This window comes from Falco peregrinus, chromosome 7, assembly GCF_023634155.1.
Source record: "Falco peregrinus isolate bFalPer1 chromosome 7, bFalPer1.pri, whole genome shotgun sequence".
NCBI classification, from domain to species: domain Eukaryota; kingdom Metazoa; phylum Chordata; class Aves; order Falconiformes; family Falconidae; genus Falco; species Falco peregrinus.
This window is the reverse complement of record NC_073727.1, coordinates 44,494,417-44,519,869: the sequence shown is the minus strand read 5'-3', so window position 1 is coordinate 44,519,869 and position 25,453 is coordinate 44,494,417. Positions and strand designations below refer to the sequence as shown.

The following is a 25,453-nucleotide window of genomic DNA, read 5'->3' as shown; positions in this document are numbered from 1 at the left end:
CCCTGACTCGCTACGTTAATCGGTCGCGCAGGGATCTCGCCCCTGCCCCGGCCCTTAGCCCGCGAAGAAAGCCTCGCCCGGTGTTTTCTGCCTGCTGTTCGCCGCCGGTGCCTGCGGCGGGCGGGACGGGCCTGCCTGAAGCGCTCTGCTTCCGAGTGCCGCCCGCAGGGCAGGGGAAACCCGCTGCCGCGGCCCCGCTCCCCGCGGCCGGCCGGCGGCGCGACGGGGCGGGCGTGCCCGGCTGCGTACCCGGTGCGCCCCGGCGGGGGCTCCGCTGGCCGCGAGGGGCGGGGGCTGCCCGTGCCCCGCCGGCCCGCGATGGAGCGAAGGGGCGAGCCCCGCCTCCCCGCCGCCCCCCCGCCGCCCCTGCCTCCACAGGCCCCTCCTCCCCTGCCCGCCCCGCCCGCCGCACACATGTGCCCGCACCCAGCGGCGGTGCGCGGTGCCGGGGAGGCGGTGGCGCCCGCCCGCCCCGACGGCGCGCCCCGCCACAGCAGCGCAGCGCGCCAGCACCGCGCCGGCCTGCCCTCGGGCGCGGAGAGCCGGCGGCCGCGCTGACGCCGCTGCGCGCCATGGCTGTCGCCTACCTGCTGGGCAACGGCTCCGCGCCGCTCCTCGCCGGCGCCCTGGAGCTCCCCTTCGCCGCCAACGCCTCCGCTGCCTGCCGCCCCGCCGCGCCACCCTGCGCGGTCGCGCCGCCGGGCGCCTGGGGCAACGGCTCGGCGGCGGCGGGCTGGAACCGCTCCGAGCCCTGCGGCGGCGCCAACGGCAGCGCGGGCGGCGGCGGGCCTTGCGCGCCCGCGGGCGGCGGCCCCTCCGTGGTGACGGCCATCGCCATCATGGCCCTCTACTCCGTCGTCTGCGTCGTGGGGCTCTTCGGCAACTTCTTGGTCATGTATGTCATAGTCAGGTGAGTGCCGCCCCGCCCCGCCCTGCCCCGCAGCCCACGGCCGCAGCCGTCGGGGCGGACGCCCCGCCGCGGGGAGCCGGGCTGCGGGCCGGCGTCCCGATGGCGGACGCTGCGGCGCCGCTCCGGCAGGCAGCGCGCAGAGGGCCGCGCTGGGGGGTGCGGAGGGGCTCCTGCCCCGCGGGGCCGGGCAGGGGGGCTATGAGAAAGCGTCGGAGCGGGTGGTCGGGGGAAGAGAAACTTGCGGTGGGGCCGTGAGGAGCGGCCGGGCTGGGCGGTCCGCCAGAGACCGCTGCGGGTCCGGGGATGCTCTACAGAGCCTCCGGGCTGCAGCTCCTCTGCGGGCTGCTGTGGCCAGCGAGGCCCGAATCCCGCAGCTGTCCGCTGCGGAGGGAGGATTTAAAGGGACCTTAGCCGCTGCCTGTGAGCGTGTGCGGGCGCGGGGTCGCACACGGACGCCGGCACACATCCTCGCGTCTTTCCCCTCACCGCTCCCAAACGCACAAGCGAAACGTGAACGGCATCGCTGCTAAACGCTTCTCTCTGCCCGGGTTTGTGGATCCTCTAACTCAAGTCTTGATATAGACGTTTATAGTCGTATACATTTATATGTGTATATACATTAGTGCGTATACACGTGTATAAACCCGCCAGGATCGCGGCCGCTCTCCGTAATGCCGGTTTCCCGGCCGTGCTGCAGCACTTCGCACCTTCCTCGCCCGCCGGCCCGCGCGGGCTGTCACCGAGCGCTCCCAGCCCGCTTCTCACGCGGGGGACCGGGCGGCAGCGGCGGGCGCGGCCGGGCGGGCCGGCAGCGGCGGGGCGGGCGGTTTCCGTGGGGGAACACTGCCACCTCCCGGGGGCGGCGGGACGGGGCTGACCGCGCTCCGCGCCCCTCGTAGCTGCCCGTCGTTTCCGAGCCAAGCAGCCGCCGAGCCCCCCGGGCGCAGCCGCAGGGGCGCCCCTGGGGCGCGCTCCCCCCGCAGCCGCGGCAGCCCCAGCGCTTCCAGCGCCCCTTCTCCCTCGGAACACTGTTTCCCGAGGAGCCCGAGAAGCAGCCGTCGGGCACGGGTGCCGTGGCCGCGGGGAGCTGGCAGGCAGGAGCAGAGGCCGGCGGCCGGCGCGGGGTGGCTTGGCGGCGGGTGCGGCGCCGGCGGCGGGGTGAGGGCAGCGGGGCCGGGCTGCTGCGGCGCGGCGGCGGGCGAGGCCTTCGGCGTGTGGCGGGGACGTCCCTGCAAAGCCTGTGCGGCCGATAGACCTCATGGGAGCACAAGTAATACGCCTCAGTGGTTCAGATTGTACCAGTTCAGAAACCTCGTGCGTTTATACTTTAGAGGCTGCGATTTACGTGCAAAGAGCTGGGGAGAGGCTCTTACCCTCTGTGGTTTTGGTCAGTCCAAGATTCATGCTACCTGTGCAAAGATGCCGCTGCATCTTCAGATGCAGAAGCAGAAAGGCTTCTGAACAGAGGCATGACTGCAGTCACCTCAGCGTTCCTCTGGGAGAAAAAGCAGATGTACAGTCTAACAGAGCCAGGCTAGCTGTCAGCAGAGAAATATGTCATAGGGTGTCCCTGGAATTATATATTTATACCAGGCATAACCCATACTAGGCTCATATTTCTTACATTAATTAATTGAATTACACTTGCACCACAAAGCCAAATTGAATGAGGCACTTGCATTTAGATGACTATCTAAAGAGAGCATCTTTCCCTGAGTTTACAACTTAAAACCAAAAAAGCAATAGGACAAAGCAAAAATATATTTCCATTTTACAAAGGAAAGTACAAGGAAATTACGTGGCTTCTCCAAAACCATCCAGGAATTTGGCAAAGGCAGGACCAAACCCAGGTCTCCTGTGCAAGAACAGCTTTTGGTATGACAAGAGTTCCTTCCCAATTACTGTCATGGAGCTGTTTACCAGTTTGGGATGAAAAAGAGTACATGTTAATGGTTGAATAGGATCTGTGGTTTAAGCAACAAAAAAATGCATTTCCTTTCTATGCTTCTCTGTAGATTCTGTGTTTCTCTGGACAGCAGGAGGGAACTTTTTGATTTATTTCCTGTTGCGAGCTATACTAACATGACAGTATTCCCAGTCATATAATAAGCACATAGGTGAAATGGTGAGCATACGTGCTCACATTCATGTATCCTTGGATCCAGCTACAAATAGGAGGCAAGTCTTTCACTGGATTGAATCTGGCATCATATAAAGCTCCCCTTTATTATCTGCCTTTCACGCAATGCCTGTTCAGGAAGAACAAAACATTGACGTTGGTATTAATTTTGAGAATAATTGAGACTACTAGAAATAAGATGATAAAGTGATATTGGTACCTAGTTTGCCTTGAAAATACTGGAAGTTGGGAGATAGGTACTTAGATCTTTGAAACGTTGTCCCCTACTCACCTTTCAGAGTCCAGGCCAGTGATCAGTGTGCTGCATGCTATTATCTCATGCTTGGCTTCTTTAGAAGTATTTTCTTTAATAATAATTATATATTCTTATAAACATTATTATTTTTACAACTTTTCCACATGAAGCAGACCTGTGGGTTTAAAGCCAGAGCCATGCAAGTGGGATTGTCACTATCAGTCCACAATGCCACCCTGTTATCCCAGCTGGGGTGAACAGGGTCAGAAACAGACATGTCCAACCAGGAGTTAGAAATGTATTGTCATTATCCATACAAAAATCAGGGTCTTCATGCAAAGCAGGTCCATGGATTTCCAATTTATACATGTTACTTTGTAATTAACACATTCTCATCCACCTTCCTCATTCTCCCAAATGTTTCCTGTTCAGCTGAATACTTTCATCCTTGAATTAATATTTATGCGTTATATCTGTAGTGTGTGAGGCTGAACCCATGTTAAACACTGAGCTCTTTCCTTTGTCAAGTACAAAAAAATGCCTTCTGAGTGACAGCAGTAATAGTCAGGTTTTACTGCCAGCCGTGAATTTCCTGTAATCTGAAAAATCTGTACATAATTTGTATTATCTATTTTCCTCATGTGCTTTGTATAAGTGTAAATTGCTAATATGAACACAGTGTTGTTATGGCTGTGTCAACAGCAAATGCTCCTTCTAGCTGCTGCAGGGTACAAGAAGACAGTGTACAATTAGTACCATGTGGTATTGAATTAATTTACACAGTAATCTATAGGCTTTTCCAGCTTTCTCGTCAAGTCAGTGGGATATTAGTCACACATTAGAGTAGGAAGAAGAATATGCCCTGTGATTAAGGCAATATGCTAGAAAGCTGTAATAGATCATAGTTGAAAATCTTTGGCGTTGCCGGTCTGGAAGAAAGGAATAGCTCTCAGAGGTCCCAGTCCTCCATGGTGCCAAGAGCCCTGAGGGGACTGTAATTCCACCAACAGCCGCTAAAGTCACTCGAGTCAAGAGTGAGTCCTTAATTGCTTTGCTATTAATTTTTGTCATGTACCATAAACAAAGGGGCCTCAGCTTCTCTGTTATCCTTATCAGGAGGAAGGAAATGTCTTGTTTCATCAGCATAAATTATTACTCTACTTTAAAAAAAAATAAAAAATAAAACAAGGATAGAAGTCCTCTCCGAAACAAAGAGATTTCTTTCTATGTCTCTCAAAACAGCCTCTTAATAGTGTTTTGGAAGAAAAAAAAAAAAGCTGTACCCTTAGATGAAACATCATCTAATCCAGAAATAATATGCAGGACTGAAAGTTTTGGTTACTGCAGCTCGGCTCACTCACACTACAGGAAAATTGTTTTACTAAGTAGAACAGTATTTGGGGTGAAATTTCAATTGTAGAAAGAATTGGTATCACCAGAGGAATAAATATTCTGATACATGTGCACAGAAAGGGAAAAGTGAGGGATCTGGGAATAAGTTATAACATATGAAGCGGAGAGAGTCTATTTAGAGAAATAAAATGAAAGTTATCACAAGCTTGAAAGTGGCTGAAGCGAAGCAGGTTTTTCTAAAATACAGGAGTTCTTCCTTGTAAGGTGACATGGAGTTATGGATGCACTGTGGGAGAAGGCCTACAGTATCTCTTGTAGCAGCAGAGATCAGGGAACTTGGAAACAAAGAAAATGCGTAAAATTCATTCTTTTCTTTCCTGTCCACAGCCACATGAACTCTGCATTTGGATGGCATTGTATGTGTGAATGTGTGTCCTGCCTGTTGCGCTATCTACAAAGAAAAGGTTCCACCCCATTGCTAAGAGCTATTTTTTAATAAATTAACTAAAGCCACAACAGCCTTAATGAGTCACGTCAATTATGAATTGATACTGCTCACCAGCACAAGTCAGAGATCTTGGGACAGAACTGAAGGAGTCAGATGGGGCAGGAACAGCACAGAAGCTGAATGAGACGAGCAGCATAATGAGGGGGTGACCCTCAGCGTCCCGCGTTACAGAAAGGCAGGTGTTCTTGTTTGCACAGTGTTTTTAATAGACGTTTGCCAACCTCTGCTAGCGGGTCAGTTTTTGATCAGCAAGCAGCTCCCCTCCCTCCTCCCCTGGGATGAAGGGAAGCAGAGAGATAAAACAGCACGTATACCTTTGTAGTCTCTTTTTTGGAAAAATTATGTTGATATGGACATGGTCAAAATTTGGCTGAAAACACATTAGCCTGCAGCCTGGGCATAACCCCCATCTCCCTGAGGGAGCAGAAGGCACTGCGGGATGAGCGAGAGCTCTGCAGCCCCACTCTCCTCCAGCCCCTGTGCCTGAGATCCCATGCTCTGCCAGAAGCTACTACTGGGCACTCCTGGGCAAAAGGCATCCCCTCTAACTCAGTTTCTCTTGAAAAAGCTGTTTGATCCCACTGCGCTTTTCCTGGAATATCATTTTGGTAATGGCTCCCATTGAAAAAAAAAGTGTTAGACACTTCTTGTTTTGTTTTTTTTTTTATTTTGTTGTAAAAATAAGTCATAATGTATCAACTTCTCATGGCTTCAGTAAAATTAGAAAATGTTGTAAGCATATATTGTTTATATTGTGTTGTTATTAGCAAGCTAATGACTAATGAGCTAATTGGCTAACAGTGCTGAAGTACTGCTTTATTTCATGTTTTCACATCATGAGGCGTAGCTTTTGCTTCACTGTTGGTAAGCTTTTATAATTTTTCTAGATCAAAAGGTGATATGTTTACAAAAATCTCAAACATGACATAATGTACGCCCAAACATCTCAGAATCATAGTCTGGTTTACTAACCTCTTTCCCACCATAGCCAGCAGCTGGTGTTTAGTTGAAGAGTGGAAGAAACAGGGGCATCACTGTGTGAGAATCCTTCTAACAGTCTGTTACACTGCAGAGAGACTTTCTGACCTGCAGTTTCCATCAGCATTTATTCAGTAGCTTTTTGTGGACATTTCAAACATGCAGCAGTCCCCAAAACATCAGAGTCAAATATAAGGTTCAAAACAAAAGGGCACAAATATTACCACTTCTAAACAAAGCTACTTTGAAACAAATTCTCTAAAGTATAATTTCAGAATTCTGAAACATTATTAAAGATTCTAGAGTTGGTTATTTTTAAGATTAGGTGTTCTAAGATGGATGCTGTAGAGATCCTGATTAATGGACATTTTTAAACAATTATTTCTTTTCATTATGATTCCAAGTGAAAACAGCTTTTTAATCCTTTATGATTCTTTTCCAAATACAAATCCACTCACTATAGCTATTTTTTAAAAACCTGAAAGCAGCTGTTTTCTGAATTTCTGTGGTTAGCCTGATCTGAAACAAAGTTCTTTTTATAACCATCTGTGCCTTCTTGGGTTTATACTATGAAGTTTGGGTTTATGATATTATAAGTGGGGATCTTATCTTTCAAGATCATTAATTTTCAAAGCCCCTGCCCCTTTTGGAAGTTGGCTTTTAATGGTGTTCACTAGCAAGGAGTTCCACAGCTTAGCCTAGCTGTGTCAAGTAGCATTCTCATTCATCTATTTAATGCTAAACACGTCCACATTTTATTTATATTTCCCTTTGAATTTACATGATGAATGAAAGTAGTGATGACAGACCAGAGCTAATCAAATAACTGTGAAATACATGAAATAGCATTTTTTTCCCAACTTCTTACTGAGAAGTGTTCAATTAGCAGCTATAAGATCTTGTATCTCAGAGCAGGAAAAAAACTTCAAAACGCAAATGTTTGTGTAAAACAGAGCTTCTCCTCCTCATTGTGTTGTATGGAGCAGTTCCAGCTGAGAGAAGTCTCTTTCTTAAGGGAGGGGGCAGGGAGCAGCATTTAGGGTATCTTTGCCTTGTTTTCCCCTTGCACAGTGCTAACCTTCAGCCCTGGGATGTGCTGCCTCTCTAGAAAAATCATCCAAGAAACCAGTTACCCAAATCCTTCTCATAAGATGATAGTCTCAGTACCTCCCTCAAAGCCTCAGTTTCAGACACAATCTCATTCTTGTCATGTGGAGACTAAATCCATGATTCCTGGTACTTTAGGTCCAGTCTTCTCCAAACACATACTTGTACACCTTTCTGGCACACCTGCCTCCACCATCACCTGCTTCCCCCCCCCCCCCCCCCATCACAGGCAAGTCTTCCTCCACATTTATTCTCTCTCCAGTCCCTTTGTCTCACCTCTGTCACTCCTTTCCAGATCACACTCGACCGCTTCACTAGAAGATCCCAACCTCTTGTATGAGAGACCATCATACCTTGTATACTTAGTGTTACTTTGATGTGTACAGTCTGTGGCCTTGCCTCGAGCCTCGTGCTGCCTCCCTGACACCCTCTGACCTGGGGGGATTTTATCACTGCTGTTCCCCATCACACCTTTGAGGATCTCACATCTACTAGTGGTAAAACTGTCTTCAAAGGCTTCCCTGCCAGCTTCCCTGCTGAGCAGGGGGTCTTTCATGCACAGTCCTCACCTGAGGTGAACAACCTATAAATCAGGAGGAGGGAACCAGAACCTGGAAACCACAGGAAATAGCTGCTAACTTGTCCTCCCTAGAAGAATGTCACTGCAGTTATCATAGGTGTAGTCAGTGGCTTTACTCTCTGATACGCTTCCCTGAAGGCAGAGGGGAGAAAGTGAAGTTGAAGACACTGACGGTTTTCCTTTCCGTGTCTTCCTAGCAAAGCAAAAACCTCAGCAATAAGCACCCACTGCTGGATAATGACAATATATTGGAGGTAGGATTTTTAGCAGCCTTGATTTATTTCAGAGAGAGGTGTTACACAATAACTGTGAAAGCAGCAGCCTTTACTGGAGACCCATATATATGCCTCAGCACTAGGCAAACAGAGACTCAGCTAAAATTGGTTTAACAAAAAGGCCAGATTAAGCCCTTGAATAATTGGCAGATAATTTTTCCCCCATTTAACTAGGCTGGAAGGGAGGGAAGTGTACCAGCAGGTGACTGGGCATTGAGGCATATATATTCGTCATTTTCTTTTTATCGTAAAGTAGCTTTTTATGGTGTCTGGGGAAAGAAAAAGAAATGAGGATAATAGGAGTTAAGGTATTACAACATCTTAAATGTTTGTGTGGCAAATTGATATGAATAACCTATAAACAGCTGTTCTTGTCTGGTTCCTCTCCCCTTTTTGGAAAAAAGAAAGAATGTGTGACATCAGCTTTATTTTGTATGGATTTTGGCCAGGATATTTTGCATGTACATATAATTAAAAAAGGCATTAAAATAATAAGTGAGAAATAATAAAATAGTTAGCTGCTGCAACTACTGTGGAGTTTGTGTATTCTGTCCGAAGTAATCTCCTTGCTCGTTAATCTTCTTAGTCAGACATCAAGGGAAGGGACCAGCCTTCCTCCCCGAAATAGCGAATTTTCCCAAAGAAAGAAGCTTGTTTTGTTTCCTCTGGGGAGGGACTAAACTCACTGATTCAAACTAAATATCAGGAAGGGGACCTTTAGATGATGCCTTCCAGTAGCAACAAAGCTGGAAGAGCCATAAAGCAACAAGTGAATTTTAGCCCAAAGCCCAACACGGGGCTGTAACTAATTGAAAACAGGATGAGTCGGATGCCCTCCCAACTCTCTTGGTGCCACATCATTCCCAAACAGACTGGTACCACAGTCTGAAGAAGGTTGACTCTGCCTAAAAGGCTTTCATTTAGCTCTCCCGCTCTCAATGGTGAGGCTGGAGTGAAGTCGCTAATTGGTTCTGAGTACCTGAGAAAGGGCCCTGAGCCAGTGCTTCCTGGCCGGTGTGCCCTGAGCCAGTGTGCCCTGCTGACTTCTCCTGCTGGGATCCTGTAAGCAAATACTGATAGATCTGCACATGCCTTGATCCTGACCCCTTGCAAGGAAAGGAAAAGCTGGGAAGTCAAAGATGCTAGCAAGGTAACCCGAGGGAAGTAAGCTTTGGTGAAATTTGGGCTTAATTTCATGTGTGCTATGGAGAAGAATAAGGTGAAAAGGGAACCTGGCAGTGGGAAAACAAAGTATTAGGGAGAAAAGAGGCATCAGCTGAAGCAGCTACAGTCCAGCAGTGATGTGGCCTATGTTCAGATCCAAATTCAGCACATATATTCAGACTCCTTCAGAAAACGGGCATCCCCTCGCCGGTGTGTGAGGAAGGAGGGCAGCTCCAGCACCGTGTATGTGAGGGCCTTGCTGTGTTCCTGACCAACTATGACAAATCACTAGGCCTTGTAAATTTACATCTACTGCGCTCCCTTATTATGTCATGCCTTGACACCTGAAGTGATGCTTGATATTTGTATGTTTTTTCATCTCTCTAATTAAGCCACTATCACAGGTCACAGCAGTGACCAGGTAGCACCGTGCAGGGAGCCAGGATGCAGGGTTTTAACAGGAGAAAACAAACACTGCCTGTCTTTCTTAAAGGCAGTGAAGCCTTCCTCCCTTCCCCCAGTTCAGCTCTTTACCCCAAACTCAGGATCAGCGCAGCAAGTAAGTGAATGTGCTGCAAATTGCACAATTTCACTGTAACTAAGGCTGAACATTTTCTGCTATAATGTACCTGCTGCAGGGGTGGGTGGGTGGTGTCCATTTGTTTTTAGTTTATTTCCCCTGAGGGCTTATTATTTTTAAGTTATATCCTTGTATAGGATCTCTTCAGAGGAAAATTAATCAAAAAGATGAGTAGATTGCTAACCACAGTGTGGTACCTCCAGTCTGGGTGGCCTGACCCCCTAATAACGTGTAAGGATTGTACACAAATTTATGGTGCTTGTACCTAGAGCTTGAATTTAGTGGCTTAAGAGCATTCTGAAGTACCCATAAATAGAAAAATCAAAGATTAAATCTTGAAGCTGATTAAATCATACGTTTCCAGACAGGTAGGTTAGGCTCATCCAGAATATATATGACTTCAAAACTTTAATAGGTAACAGTCTGCCACAGCACACACACGACTGTGGCTGAGATACAGTACGAGTCTTTCACTCTACAGAGACCCACTAACAAGCAAAGAAAGAAAAATGACAATAAGATAGTATGGCCATCAATAAAGCCTATCATTCAGACCCTTTAGCTCAAAGGTACTTTCTAGAATATGGCCTAGCTGAGAGACTTCACTTCAGTGTCAGACATGCTAATTGGATTGGCGGACAGGAGACATTTTTGAGGGGTTTTCCTGACCGTCCTGAATATGACATGACCTTTGTCAAAGCTTTAAGGGCTTGATGAAGATTGAAAGTACCTCATACCTCAAGAAAGCACACAAAAATCCCTCTTTCATATTGTTTTTGAGTTGCATATACAAGATGTACCAGAACAGCCATGGAAATAAGTGTTCATTTAAATTGCTTCAACTAGGCATACTTCACATATTTTGATCTTCCCACCCAAGGAGACTTCAACTAATCTAATGTATGCACATAATGATTTTTCATTATTTAACCAGTCATGTATGCAAGAAGAACATGAATTTGAAACAGTAACCTAATCCTCTCCAGAATCAAGAGTTATCAGGTTGTCTGTTTGCAAGACCTAATTGCTAGCTGTTGTTTCTTTCAACAGCCAAACCATTTTCATGAATGACTGCTTTCTGCAATGAATCTCCTGCAATTAAGCCAGTTTTTCATACATTTTGTGTTGATCTTAAACACAGTTCAGTTGAAGCACTCTTTGTCTCCAACTTAGCGTTCTGTGGACAAACACTTGCATGCCTTTGTGTTGCTGAAAGTAGTTATTACCAATCTATAATCGGTCAGCCCACTTCCTAACTAAAAACTTGTTTCTGCTTTTCTCTTCATTGTTGTTATTCAGATAGGAGCAGTTTTCAAATTACTTTTTAATGCTATGTATTACTATCTTCATTGAGCTAAACATGGAACCCCTCTCTGGCTTCTTTGCACCAGCCTAGTGGTACAAGGGTGCTAAAAAATTGGTCAGGTACAGAAGGGCTGAAGTGTCTGGAGGATGGTATATTTCAGCAGTCCACAGGGATGTAAACAGCTTGTCCAACAAGTGGAAGGGAAAGGTTCATGTGTCAGTATACCAGCTGTGTCTATTAGGCTTAGATAAAACATGATGAAAACTAAAAATTTCATTATTTTTTTAAGAAAATACATAGTCTTAATATTATGCATTCTTTACTTTTGAGCCACAGAGGCTTAAAAGAAAAGACTCCTCAAAACATTTTTGGAGGTGTTAAGGTGGAGACTAAACCATTGGAGTGGGCTGGCCAGAAAGCAAGCTATGGCACATCTTGCAGAAAGAGACAGAGGCACAAATGTGCTTACATCTCTTGTCACATGACTGTGAGGTGGAAGGGAAGGTGCTCGTGGCTCCTGCTCAAGATGCTGTTACCCTTTGTGCAATGGAGCTGGCGGTCTCTCTAGGTTAGTTTGGTGAACCCTTTATTTTGTTTGCAAACTACAAGTGGCCCATGGGCTGCTAGTTGAAGAGGTCGTTTCAGGACTGGTTTATTTATCCTTGAATGCTAGGAACTTAGTGACTATCTGAGTAGGATTCTCATGCTTTTCTCTATTGCTTTTTCATATCCAACCAAATCCCAGTTGAGTGAACCTCTATGGCTCAGATCTTCAAACTTCAAGTATACTTTAAAGCTTTGCTAGGTTGAAGATAAAGGCAAGGCTGAGTTTTCCCTACAGAATTAGACATAAAGTATATTCTTACTGTTGTAAATCTGTTCTATCTTCTATGACAACCAACAAAAAAATGCTTCATAAACACAGATATTTTATGATACAGAACATGTGCTGAGGAGTTACAAAGGGCATGCTCGTGGGCGTCAGTATTATGAGAATAATTAATTACTCTATATATCAAAAGCAGTATTGAGCTAAATATTCACCAAAAAAATTGAATCATCATGTTGCTCTATTAGTCTTTCATTGCAGGGTTGTAAAACAAAAAGTAATGATGACCAAAGCCAACTTCTGTTTTCACTTGCAACTTTGCTCATTTTCATGTAAAATTTAATATACTTAGTGTTTTAGATGCTGAAATTTCAATGAAATGTAAATACTACCATTCAGATTTTCATGAGTTGCATTTAAGATTCTTTAAACATCTGTTCATTTTGAGATTCTCTAGTGGCATTGAATGAAGGTGTGAAAACTGTATCTGTTAAAAGATTACATTTATAAACACAATACTTTTGGTATAAGTCATACAGATACACTGTGACTTTGATTACATATAAGATCCAGTCCCTCTGAAGTGTAGCAATCTCATCACATATACGTCTATGTCTGGATGATGGAAATGTTTGTGCTACTTGTTCAAATAGGTAGACTGATACCTTAGCAAAGGGTATAATAACAGCTAAGATCAAGGCTTTGAAGAGCTCCATTTTGAGAGACTGCTATTTTTCATGCTGTTAAAATTACTTTTAAACTATTGCTTCAGTATTTATTTGTTTGTACCAAAAAAAAAAATCCTTGGAACACTGATAATCTACTTTTATTTGGGAAAATACGTGTTTAACAAAATGTACCTTTCAGAAATATGCCCTTCATAAAATCTTGAAATATTCAGTACAGAGAAACACCAAAATCCCATAGATGTCACTGAAAAGAATGCTGTGAATTTCAATAGGCTTTTGTTTATTAGGTAATTGTGGAGGTAAATGCTTTCTATCACCATAAAAGCTCTGCTTCCTTTCTTTGTAATAACAACGTGGTTAGAAATACAAAGATTACAGAGTACATCAAGCAAAATACTTCATTAATAACCTATAGAGCCCGTTAAAATATGTCCAAGAACTTTTAAGCTTAAACTGGCAATGAAACAAGACAGCAACACTGAAAAATATGTAGCATTTCAGTGGGATAAGGCCCATGCCAGTCCCAGTGAACAAACTTCATTCCACTTATTCAGAGCTTTTTCCTGCCCGTCCTCTGTCATGCTAACCTGAGAGTCACTCATGTAGTGGTTGATGTAGAGGTTTTTTTGCTGTATCAAGCATTCCCTTTAAATCACAGGAATGGATTTAATTACCAATATTAAAAGAAACATGTTATCATTATCACCTGATGATGGGCTCTCCAGACAGAACTGTGGCACAACCACGTGTGATGGCAGCAGCCCTGAGCAGCACACCTAAGCCTGCTTCCTTGTGCAGCCATAAAAACAGGGCAGTCATCTCAGGGCTGAGTAGAGGTCAGCAGCCTGGGTGAGGGTGCAGGATCCTCACTGCCTTTATTCATCTGTGCAGAATTGAGAGCCACTGCCCCTCCACTGCAGTTGCTGCCTGAGCAGATCAGACTGGAGCAAGCTGGGTATGTCTGCTCGCAATGCAATCCAACCTCCAGGTTAGCGCTCTGGACACAACTTGAGCTAGTCCTGGATCTGTTGTCAGACCTGCAGAGAAGACATTTATTTTTGATAAGCAGCAGGGGACATGGCAAAAAGAGGGCTTAGTACAACATTTTCATGCTGGTAATAGTGAAGTAATTTTAAAATGTTGCTATTTTCTTTCTCCCCTGCAAGATTCTCCAGCAAATTGCCCAGAAAATATTTTCTCCTCCCTGCAAACTGTTTTTAGAGCTGCAGCTTATTGTGTACCTCTCCCACAATGCAATCCTCTACATTTTTTCTAAATAATTCCCAGCAGAGAGAGGTATGGATGCCTGCAGCATTCACCTCTTCCTAAGTTAGCATTAGAAACTTGTCGGATAAATGGAGTGCTCCTGTAAAAAAAGTTTCTAGGGTACTTTCAGAATATAGGTTTTATTTAATACTTGAGATCATACTTTCTCAAGACAACAGTCAAGAAAGAGCTTGGATCTACTTGAAAACATTAAAAAAAAACCTCACCCTGAATTGAAATTAGGGTTGTTAGTGGGTCCTCATTCACAGTGCTAGAAAATGAGAAAACAAAGCCAGTACAAGCTTCTTAGGATGTTCATCATAAAAGCTATCTAGATGCATCCAGTAAGAAGTCTGCATTTCTCCAGGCCCTACCAAAAAAGTTCCAAATGTGTGTTCCCTACAGAGCCCTGTCATTGGGGGGGGGGGGGGCGGGAGTTGCAGCTGACTCATGTTCTGAAAAGATCGAAGTCAGAGAGAAAAAAACCCATGAAATACTGTGTTTTATACTTTGTCTTCCCCAGCAGATTGTCTGAAAAATCTTTTCAAATGGCCTATTCCTCTTGCAAATCACTCTATAAATTGTAAATTGTTTGATCAAATCCTGTACTTGTTACTCTGCAGAAACAGAAGGAGGTATTATCAAAAGAGCAAGCCATCTGCCCCTCCGAAAGCCAGGCAGCCCCAGTGCCCAGCAGCCTTGGCAGCAGTCAGGACAGCAGGGCAGCATGGCCAGGATCATTACTTAGAGCGAAACATTCATTGTACCACTGCCAAAGTATAGCATCCTCATAACAAGTGGATCTCAAGTGCTGCTCAGCTGACACAACGGACCTCCAAGAGTGAAGGGCTCTTCAGAAATTTGATGAAACTAAGGAGGAATTTGGATTCTGCCTTTAGCAATGCAAATACAAATTAGAACATAAGAAGCTCCCCATGCTCAGCTGGGATTGAAGTGTGGCATATTCAAAATTCAGGAAGTGTTTTTTGGGTTGTTAGCAGCACAGACTTAGGAAGAAGGAGGTACAATGGAGGTTCAAGACCCTTCTGCTGAAATAGGCACTGGGGGGCACATTGAGCATTCCTACCTCAAGCTGCAGGACTGCAGCATCCACTCAGGGTGGTGGTGCTATCGGTATATTCAATGCATATGGTTAATAGCATCTGTCTTCTCATTTAATTGAAAGAACATCTGTCCAACTTATATTGGACATTGAGATTGATAAAGCAATGTAGTAGCTATCATTATAAATTATTTTAGAATTCTATAATTATAAACAAATGAGAGTCTAAAAGCCTCGATTTTTAGGCACAGTAGATTTGATAATTATACTAATCTTTTAGGTACTTTTTCCCTAAGGAATTATGTCATTACTGCTCTACAACCTACGAATGAGCTCTATGTTTCTACAGACCACAGTTCTGATGCTTGACATGACATCAGCAGATCCAGAAAATCTATCCATTTAATACAGTGTCTGATACGTACAAATACAATTTTTTCAGCTTCTCAATTCTTTAGCATCTATAATATTGTTTCTCCTATGTGTATCCTTTCTCTCTGCACAAGTTATATTAATCTTTCTTTTTCTTCCTTACACCCTTTAGCTAATGCTTCACTGAACTGCAAATGTTCTTGTAGATAAGCCATAGCAAGGTCATTTGGTTAAAAGCAGAAAAGATGACCTTTGACAATATCTAGCCCATCATTTCACAGAAGTTTCTTATAGGTGGTGCACTGGACTCATTTTTGTTGAACATTGTCAGTTGTGGTCATTTACATTCTTTGCTGATTTTTTTGTCTAGGTACACGAAAATGAAGACTGCCACCAATATCTACATTTTCAATCTTGCATTGGCAGATGCCCTAGCAACAAGTACTCTGCCATTCCAGAGTGTGAATTACTTGATGGGAACATGGCCATTTGGGACCATCCTTTGTAAGATTGTTATATCCATTGACTACTATAATATGTTCACCAGTATCTTTACACTTTGCACCATGAGTGTGGATCGCTACGTAGCTGTTTGCCACCCAGTTAAGGCCCTTGATTTCCGTACCCCCAGAAATGCCAAAATTGTCAATGTCTGCAACTGGATTCTTTCTTCTGCCATTGGCCTGCCAGTTATGTTCATGGCAACTACTAAATACAGGCATGGTAAGTCTGGTTTTGATTCCTAAATGGAGTATTTCAATGTATAAACTCTTGCATTGTTTCACTTTATTGTAGGTGTGTGGAGTTAACTTCTGATCTCCAAGCTGTATAAAGCAGGTGTCAGTGCAAATGGACCCCTTCAACAATTTTGTATCTGGCTGTAGTGGACTGGACACAGCACTGCACATGATCTGTCTTTTATAACAGGCAGCTCCAGCTCTTTTGGTGCATCTGTGGGAGTCTGGCTCCCCAGCACAGTTACTGTAGTATTTGGAAAAGCATCTGTACCTGCCTGCCTTCTGCTGTGGGGCGGTTATGAATTGTCCTATAGCACAGAAGCCTGTGCTTTACCCAGGATATTCCCGCTGAGGCTGGCAGTCATAGACATGTTGCACACAGTCTGGCAGGACACGATACAGAGCAGAGAGCATGTTCTGGATCACTGGTGCTCAAAGACTTCCCAGGAAGTGGCAGCATCTCAACATAAATCCAAACCCTCTATTGGTCACAGTTACCAAGGGTCATGTCATTTTCTTCCCCATTGCCCCGAAATGGTCAAACTCTCAGCAGATATGGTAGTAAGACCATCTTTCTTTCCACCTGGTTTTATACTGAAAGTGAAAATGAGTCAAAGTTTAAGCATATGTGACAATTCAACTCTTTTTCTTGTCCAATGTACATACAATTCCAAGTAATAAAATGCAAAAGAGAACACAGTACCCTTTTTTTTTTCTAATTCACACGTCATACGTGTTTTGCAGCACTGTGTCCTGTCAATATTTCTGCTGATGACAGGTCACAGATTGCTTCATTTTACCTGTTTACTTAGTAAATTTTCATATATTTTCCTACCATATTTAACAAAAAATGTTTAAAGAAAAACAAGTGAAAAACTGACCCACTTGTTTTTCTCTTCTGTTTTCCTTTTTCTGCAGGCTCTATTGACTGCACACTTACATTCTCCCACCCTGCATGGTACTGGGAGAACCTCCTGAAGATCTGTGTGTTCATCTTTGCCTTCATCATGCCAGTCCTGATCATTACTGTGTGCTACGGGCTGATGATTTTACGCCTGAAGAGTGTTCGCATGTTATCTGGCTCCAAAGAGAAGGACAGGAACCTACGGAGAATCACAAGGATGGTTCTTGTAGTGGTGGCAGTGTTTATTGTCTGCTGGACTCCCATCCACATTTATGTCATCGTTAAAGCCCTGGTCAACATCCCAGAAACTACTTTCCAGACTGTCTCCTGGCACTTCTGTATTGCTCTAGGGTATACAAATAGCTGCCTTAATCCAGTTCTTTATGCATTTCTAGATGAGAATTTTAAAAGGTGTTTCAGAGAGTTCTGCATCCCCATTTCCTCAACCATTGAGCAGCAAAACTCCACCCGAGTCCGACAAAACACTCGTGACCATGCTTCCACTGCCAACACTGTGGACAGGACTAACCATCAGGTATGACTAGCAGTGGAGACGTCATCTCTGGATCCAGGCCTCCTGCTCAGAGATGACATGTATTCTGAAGTTACAGTTTATACCGATTTGTAGCTACATGAAGTTTTAAATACCTTCAGGGTTATATGGTGTATGCAGACACAGCAACCCCAGTCCTGCACGGTGCTCATTGTTCTATGGTTGATGCTCAGAAGCTGAGGGCTTTCAAAGGTACCTTGCATGATGGGGTCCAGCATGCATGCATACACAAAGCACACAAAAACAGTGTTTCATTTGAAGGATGTTTACAACAGGCGACTGCTTTAGAACTGGTTGGAAATTAATCACAGATTTCTCTATTCACACTCCTTGTCCACTGGTGGAGGCAGGAGTGGGACAGAATATAGATCTTTCTTCTCCCATTGTAACAGTGAATAAAAAGGAGAAGAAACTATGCTTGTACACTTTTGATTGATGTACAAAGAAGGCCTACCTGGCCTTCTTTGTCCTGGAAGACATGCAAGAAGTAGACAAAGGCTTGTATCAGATTTTTATCTGCATTGGCTAAGGTGGGTTTTGAGATATAAAAATATATACACACATCTTAAGGAGGATTGTGCCATTTTGCTGTTTAAGATATACTGAGAATATACTTTTTCCATGTAGAAAAAGCCTTCGAGAAGCAGGGAGTTTATGGCACAGCACATACAAAGAGAGATAGATTTTTATTATTATTATTCAGGCTACTGTTGCTTAGCTTCTGTAAAGAAGGTCTTTTGTTACATGTTCAACATCCATGTTCCAGTGATTAGTCCTGAGAATTTCCAATTCCCATCCCTCAGTGAGCATCAGGTAAAACATGAAAGCAAACCTTAACATACTCATGAAAGTAACTCAAGCACATCACAAGCACTAGAAAAAGCTTGAGTTGTCTCTGTAATTCATTAAAAAGAAGAACAAAAGGCACAAGCCTGGTTCGTTCCTTGCCATATCCCCTTTCAGCAATATACTTAGGTTACTCCTGCACCAGTGTCTCACTGCTGCCACTTCAGCCACCAGCTAGCTGCCTCCTCAAGGTGCAGAAGTCAATGGCTTCATGTGAAACAGTTGCATACCTGGCACTCAACTGCGGCCAGAAAGCCCAAATCAGGCCATTACCATCTCCCAACAGACAGAATACTAATTGCACCAGAAAAGAGGAAGGAGCAGGCTAAAGGGAGAACAGCCAAAGACAGAAGCTTTATTAAGTATCTGCAGTTGGTGGTGGTGTTCACCAGCATCTGATTCATACATGACAGTCTGTGGCCCATGAAATCAGTTAGCACCTACTCAGTCTCATGCACACTTTGGTGATGGAGCAGAACTTCCAAACTTGGCATAGGCACATGTGTATATGTATGTTTGTATATATGTGTAGTATTTACTAGGTGTAGTGAAAAATTATTAGACAGATTCAGCTGTTAATAATGCATTTGCAGCCCTCAGTGGAGTCAATTTTGTGCATGTGTCTGGCAACAGGATTGTATCTGTAGCTAGTACAATTCCAGCTTTTTACAGTGCAGTGTGTGGGCACACATTTTCTACATTTAGTTATGTATCTTTACATTATTTTTAGAAGAGCTGTAGCTTTCTAAACTTATACCCTTAAGCAAAGGTTAGCATGGTACTGCCCACAGGCTGAGTGAAATAAAGTCTGTTTCCCTGGGCACTGAGCAAACACAGAATAGATGATCCTTCCCACAAAGATCTTTCAACCTATACCAACAAGGGAGAGAGCCAGCGAGGTGTCACACAGCACAAACAAACTATCAAGCTGCAACAAGGTCTTTTTACCATCTCATACCAACATACTCTTCATGCCAGTCGCTCTGCTGCTGCTTCCTTGTCTCCTCATGCAGGGCGCAAATTCTCTCTAACATCTAATATTTTATTATTATTATTATTATTATTATTTTTTAAACAGAGAAAGCCCTAGCATGAATGCAGCTCTTGCTCTCAGAAAAGAAAATATAAAGACAAAAATAAAATTAAAAAAAAAAACCCAAGTAAACCACTATTTGCTCAAACAGTGAGCTTTTGTAAATTTTGGTGACGGGGCATTATTTTCACAGGTAAGTGCTTTCTGTAAAAGAAAGTCTATCTAGTGTATCTGTATTGACCCAAGTATACTGACAAGCTTGCTTTTGTAGAGACAAGACCTTGATGAGCATTTGGTATGAATTCTAATTGCAAGGCTGTATAGTACTCAACACACTTCACATCGGTTTTGAAGAAACAGAAATTCTACAAGTTGCTTTTTACCAAGTGAGAATTCTTTGCTTCTGCTAAAGTTAATGAGAACTGAAAGCACTCAATCGTTTAACAGCTTAAGGCCTCTCAGTCTTAAAGCACTTAAAAATAAGCGTTTGCTGGTGGAAGGAACAAATGTGTTTTCTATCAGTACAAAAGCAGCACCAGGACACATCATAAATATTCACATTATTGTGAGTGAGTTAAGATACTGGCCTTTAGCCTACTCTATGGCTCTTTGCAATTACCAGAAAGATCTAGATGAAGAGATTGATTATGGTTTTATCAGCATTTACAAAACATGAAAGAGCAGAACAAGTTCAAAATTCCTGCAGAAATGCAGCTTCTTTCAAATGCACAGAGTAGCATCCGATCCGTAGCACTGACGGTGTGAGCGTTTATAAAAATTGTAGGTGCTCAGTGGAGCAACATAGTTCTGAGAGAAAAGACTGTGGCTAATCAGGCATGCAAAAACTGAACAAGTTGTAAGACTGAGGTGTTGCCTGTCTGTGGGGCATGTATGCTGTGTTACACTTAACTATGGCGGTAAAATGCGTAGGTGACATTTGTTCCAAAGTGAGCTAAAAGGCTTGGCTCACTTTAGTTTTTAGGGAGGCATATGCAATCTTCTTGTAAGTGCATTTGCATGAAGAGTTAAAATGAGAGTAGGAGGGATGGAATCCTGGGAAAATTTGCTCACAGCAAAACTGCTTATTTTGAACTTTTCTCTGTATGGCCCAATATTGGTAGAGAATGGTAATAAAGGACCAAATACTAGCTTTTGCAAATGGCTGAGGTTTTTTGATGTCATTGACATTAACCTGATTCATAACAAAGACCTTGACAAATATTTTGAAATAGCTTTTACTTCAAACGCAGAGACTCTCTGAATTAATTTATCCAAGATTAAAAACATTGAATATTTTTAAAATCTAAAAGTAATTGATAATTCTTTTTTTCCTGAAAATGATATTTTCCAAATACTTTTAATTTTTATTAATATCTACCTGTTAATAGCAAAAAAAATCATACATACTTAGAAAAATTGATTGATAATAATTATAGAAATCTGACAAATTTGATTTGTTTCAGTGAATTGGTTTCTTTGTGACTCATTTAAGTTTTTATAGCAGCTTCAACTGAATGTACCCAAGCAAGTAAGCAAATTATGTATGGGCACATTTTCAGGACTATTTAGTCATCCTATGTAACTATTTTTTGTATTTTTAGCTTCTAATGTTTTCTCCTTAACCACTGAAGTGTCTAAATGCCCTAATGGAAGCTGCAAATCCTCCTCATATGCTGAACATGAGGCCTCAGACATGCACTAACCAGAAGCTCATTTGTGCTCAGAAGTATTTGTGCTCAGTCCTGAAAGCTTTGTCCTTATTGCTTGGATTGGCAGCCACATGTAGAAATAGAAAAGATATTGGGTTAAAGAAGAACTTTTAAGTTGAAAGAAGGAAAAAATGAAAGCCGGTTTTACTTTGGTTAAATAAATGGAGAAAGTACATTCTTACATTTTCAGTTTCCCAGTACTGTGTGACAGATTGCAAACAAATAAGGGGAATGCTGGTGAGTCCCATGCAGAAACGTGACACAAGCTGGGCCAATGCACATCTACCTGAATTAACAGAGAATGGCCTTTCTGTGTACTTCTAGGAAAAGGACATATCTTCTCTGTAAATAATACTGTATTTCAATAGTTATAAAGTATTGATTTCATATAAAGCCCATTTCTAGTGAAATAATGACATCTGTGAAAAGCTTGTTTAAATTCAATAGATCCTTAAAACTGAGCTTTCTTTTGTTGCTGATTGACACTGACATGGGCTCTTTGTGAATCTTCTAGGTAGCAGAGGAAACAGAATGTGTTTGTCAGACTGTTTCATGAAAGGAAAAAAGAATTAACTGTGCTATGAGGCCCAGAACTAATTAGATGGCATTTAAGGTGCCCTATGTTTGTGGCATTCCTTAAGCTGGGAATTAAAATAAACAGGACAAAACATTTCTATTTTTTCCTTAATAAATTAGAAAAATATCACTGTTAAAAATATACAAAAGAAATGTTTCTATTTTATCTAATCCATAAAGATAAATGAATATATACTTCCAAATTAATTTCTGGATCTAGACTTCTCCAAAAGACAGAGACATTCACATTTAGGATGAGGTGAGTTTCTGGCCAAAGCGAAATGAGGAGAAATAATCCTGCTACAGAATAAAGAAAATCCCTATATATAGCATGTTTCCTTGAACAAGCATTTGAGTTATCTTGTGGCCTTGAAGAAATTTCTCTCTGACTCAGAAGTCCTAACAGCCTCCACTTTGCTGAATGTGCTTGGAAAGTTAGTGTTTCAAGTTAGAAAACGCACTTTCCTTCTCCCTGCCCCAAAATGCTCACTCATGTCCCATTACTTTTACAGGAGCACGTTCCCTCTTTTGTCTCAGTCAGGCTTCGTCTGTGACTCTGCTTTTCGAAAACCCTTTATGTGCAGTGTCCCCCGCTCTGTTTTCAACAGGTTCTAGGGCTGCAGGACAGTATGTGCTGGGTAGTGAAAAGGGTTGCAGACTTTCAGGGCGTGCTGTGCAGTGAGCAGATTTGCTCGATGAAAACATCTGTAGTGCTGGCGTGCCTGTATGCAAACAGGACTTCACAGGGATGCCGTGGGCACACAGGGCTGGCAGGTGGTTGGGTTTGTTTGCTGGTACAAAGTCCATCTCACACAAAATTTAAACTTTCATTTAATGTTTTGTTTTGTTAAATGCAGACTTTTAACTGCAAATACAAAAGTTAGCCGCCGTGCTGATGTGGGTGCAGCATGTATTATCTACAATAGAAACTACCCTGCAGCTGCTGCAGAAAGAATACGGGGGGGAGCAAAATCCTTCCGTAGTCATGAAAGTCATAAAGAGAACAATTCTTTTGGTATGAAATATACTGTCATTTGAATTCACATTTCAGGCCTGCTGATGATTCTTTGTCTTTGAAGGTCAGGCATGAAACTTTTCTATGGTCATTCCCTCCGCCTTTGTTGCTTTGTGGCAGAGGCAAAGCCTTGCCCTGCCTCCGGACTTCCTGTTCAGCTTTACAAGGCAGGACAGTAGCTGCAAATGAGAAGTAAATTCCTCTTAAAAAAAAAAAAAAAAAAACACAAAAAAAACCCCCACACACAAACAAGAAACCACAATGCAAACACACACACACAAACTTGTGAGCGGGAAGAAATCAAGTCATTGTTCATTGTATTTGCAATTTCTTTCCTTTCAGTTGGAACTTCAAGAAGCTGAAACTACTCCACTGCCGTGACAGGGTCTCCTGCCGCATAGCTCTCAAAGCACTTGCACACCATGCCACAGTGTGTCTGGGCACTATGCTATGGGAACGTGTAGGACACACTTTCCCTCAAAAACATACCACAGAGGAAAGCGCCTGCTTTTTCCAGTCTGCCCAAAATTGCTTCTGCAGCACTGCTACATTGCACATAACAGAAGCATGAAACTTAACAGCAAGCAGAGCCAACAGATACGGGGGCTTGCCAGGCTCCAGTGTTCGAGAGAGTCATGTTTACCAGGATTACATACCGTAGTCTAAAACAAAGCTACTGTACCTGTAGCAATCTGACATGTTCTTGAGAAGTTACAGTGGTGTTAAACAGGTTGGAAACAAAAATTCAAAGGTTAGACAGCTATAGTTTGAAAAATAAAGGTGAGCTTTCAATGATAGGAAACAATAGGAAATGAAGTTGTAATACTGTTGGGTACCTATTTACTCTTTAAATTTCTTTCTAGAGGTGTTTTCTGTGCAGGTTATTTGTGTGCTGAAGTCTCACAAGACCATCTAGAACAACACATTTGCAGTTCAAGAGGGATTATCTTACAAGGATTACATGTTCCATAATTTTGAAGTGAAAATATTCAGTGCTTACTCAACAAAAAACTCCAAGCTTCATCTTCTGCTTCTGGTTCTTGTATAAAAAACGGGCTTTTAAATCAAAACAATGAGCTATCTCTTCTTCTAAAAAAGATGAGTAAATGAAAGCATTCCATGTTGTTGGTTGTCAAATGGTCCCCAAAACAGCAAAGACTATTAACATAAATTCCTATGTGAACAGAAGTCTAGCTATAAGCCTGCCAGAGCTATGTGAAATGCTTGGATCAGTTAATAAATTAGACTTGTCTTTTTTTTAATAGAAAGTTACCGTTTGCTAGACATTTAGCTTTTCTTAACCAAATCCATAATGTTTGCTTTTTTAACAAACGTCATACAGTCTACATCTCCATTTTGTATTAACTACTAAAATACATTAAGATTTATGAAAGAAACATTGTACTGAAGTAAATGCCACCTTAACTGTTTTCTAGTATGAAAAATAGAAATATCCATGTAGATCATTTGTGGTACAATGGTATTTTCTAGCCATTGTTTGTTACTTGCTTTGTAAATAAATCATCAGTAGTTAACCAAGGGAAAACGTACTTTGATGAATTTAAGTGTATTCTAAAATACAACTTTATGGAACAGGGGTTTTTGTCTTTTTATTTCTGCAGCCAAAATGTATTTCTTTTTTTCACTGTTAAAATCTGTGTAACAGTATGCTTTCAATGTGGAATTGTTCGTTTCTGCCATGGACTGCATAATAAAGATTGAAGGCCAAATGTTCAAGTTGCCTTGCAAGTTGCAAATTAAAGTAATATTTGAGTCTCATCACTGTTGCAGCTAAATATGTACCCCTATATATCAGCAGAACATGAAACTAGATATAGCAGAAGTGCCTTCATTTTTTTTTCCTTTTCTGTTGAAGGTTCAACTGTGCAGTCATAGGGGTTTAGTACTTAATTTTGTACTAGTGTAACAGGATCTTCTCATAGTCATTAAAGTTTAAACCAGAGTCATCACCATGCTAAGAGGTTTTGCATCCAATTTGTAAATAGTATAAGGTAGGCACTCGGAAGAATCTGATATATTGCTTTGTGCTACACAGCAGTGTTATTTAAATAACAAGAAAAACAGAATACATCAAAAATACAAACAGATTAATATCATACAACATCATTACTATCTGACGAGTTCTGAGTAGTCTGCCATGCTCACATACAACCACCTTACAAAACTGAAATATATTGAATGACTATTTGAAAAGTCTTGTATGTTTAATTAAACTTTAAATCATAGTTTCATGACTAGTCAAAAGTTCATCAGCTTTCACAGAATTTACACAATTAATTGAAACCATCATTTCTTCTGTACTTAGTATGGAATTTTGCTCACAGGCAAAATACTAGGACTTGCCAACAGACAGGCTAGCATGTTTAAAGATATTTTTGGTTTCTACAGTCCAATAATTAATTGGGCAACCTGATTAAATATTTTTAGCAGTAGAAGTGTTGTAGCCTTGATGATCTAAGGATATGAGGAAGCAAATTTTATTAGCAGAACATTAGCAAAAATAAGTAAAATGTCTCATTTTTTTCCAAAAGGCTTGAATGTTTGTTGGTAGTTCTTTCTTTTCTGGTAGCACATTGTTACACAACTTCTGTATCTGCGTTGTAAACTTTAATAAAAATGTTTGTGTTTCTTGTATATTTGCAACATACTGTAGTAAAATGCATGTTGTTTAATGTGTTATGCCATATATTAATAACTTAGCTCT

At 42.5% G+C, this 25,453-nt stretch overlaps 1 protein-coding gene across 1 annotated transcript; it reads left to right on the top strand.

Annotated features, from left to right (window-relative positions):
• Positions 1-415: 415 nt before the first annotated feature.
• OPRM1 (opioid receptor mu 1) lies at positions 416-25,453 on the top strand. The gene is made up of 4 exons (XM_055811134.1): positions 416-910; positions 15,726-16,078; positions 17,011-17,531; positions 23,071-25,453. The coding sequence occupies exons 1-4, from the start codon at positions 573-575 to the stop codon at positions 23,107-23,109; spliced, it is 1,251 nt and encodes a 416-aa protein (XP_055667109.1). The 5' UTR covers positions 416-572; the 3' UTR covers positions 23,110-25,453.

Excerpts from the sequence above, each read along its gene's own strand:
- OPRM1 (XM_055811134.1), top strand. The coding sequence starts at position 573 with ATGGCTGTCGCCTACCTGCTGGGCAACGGCTCCGCGCCGCTCCTCGCC. Across the intron at positions 911-15,725 it reads GTCATGTATGTCATAGTCAG|GTACACGAAAATGAAGACTG; the intron begins GTGAGTGCCGCC and ends TTTTTTGTCTAG. Across the intron at positions 17,532-23,070 it reads TGGACAGGACTAACCATCAG|TTGGAACTTCAAGAAGCTGA; the intron begins GTATGACTAGCA and ends CTTTCCTTTCAG.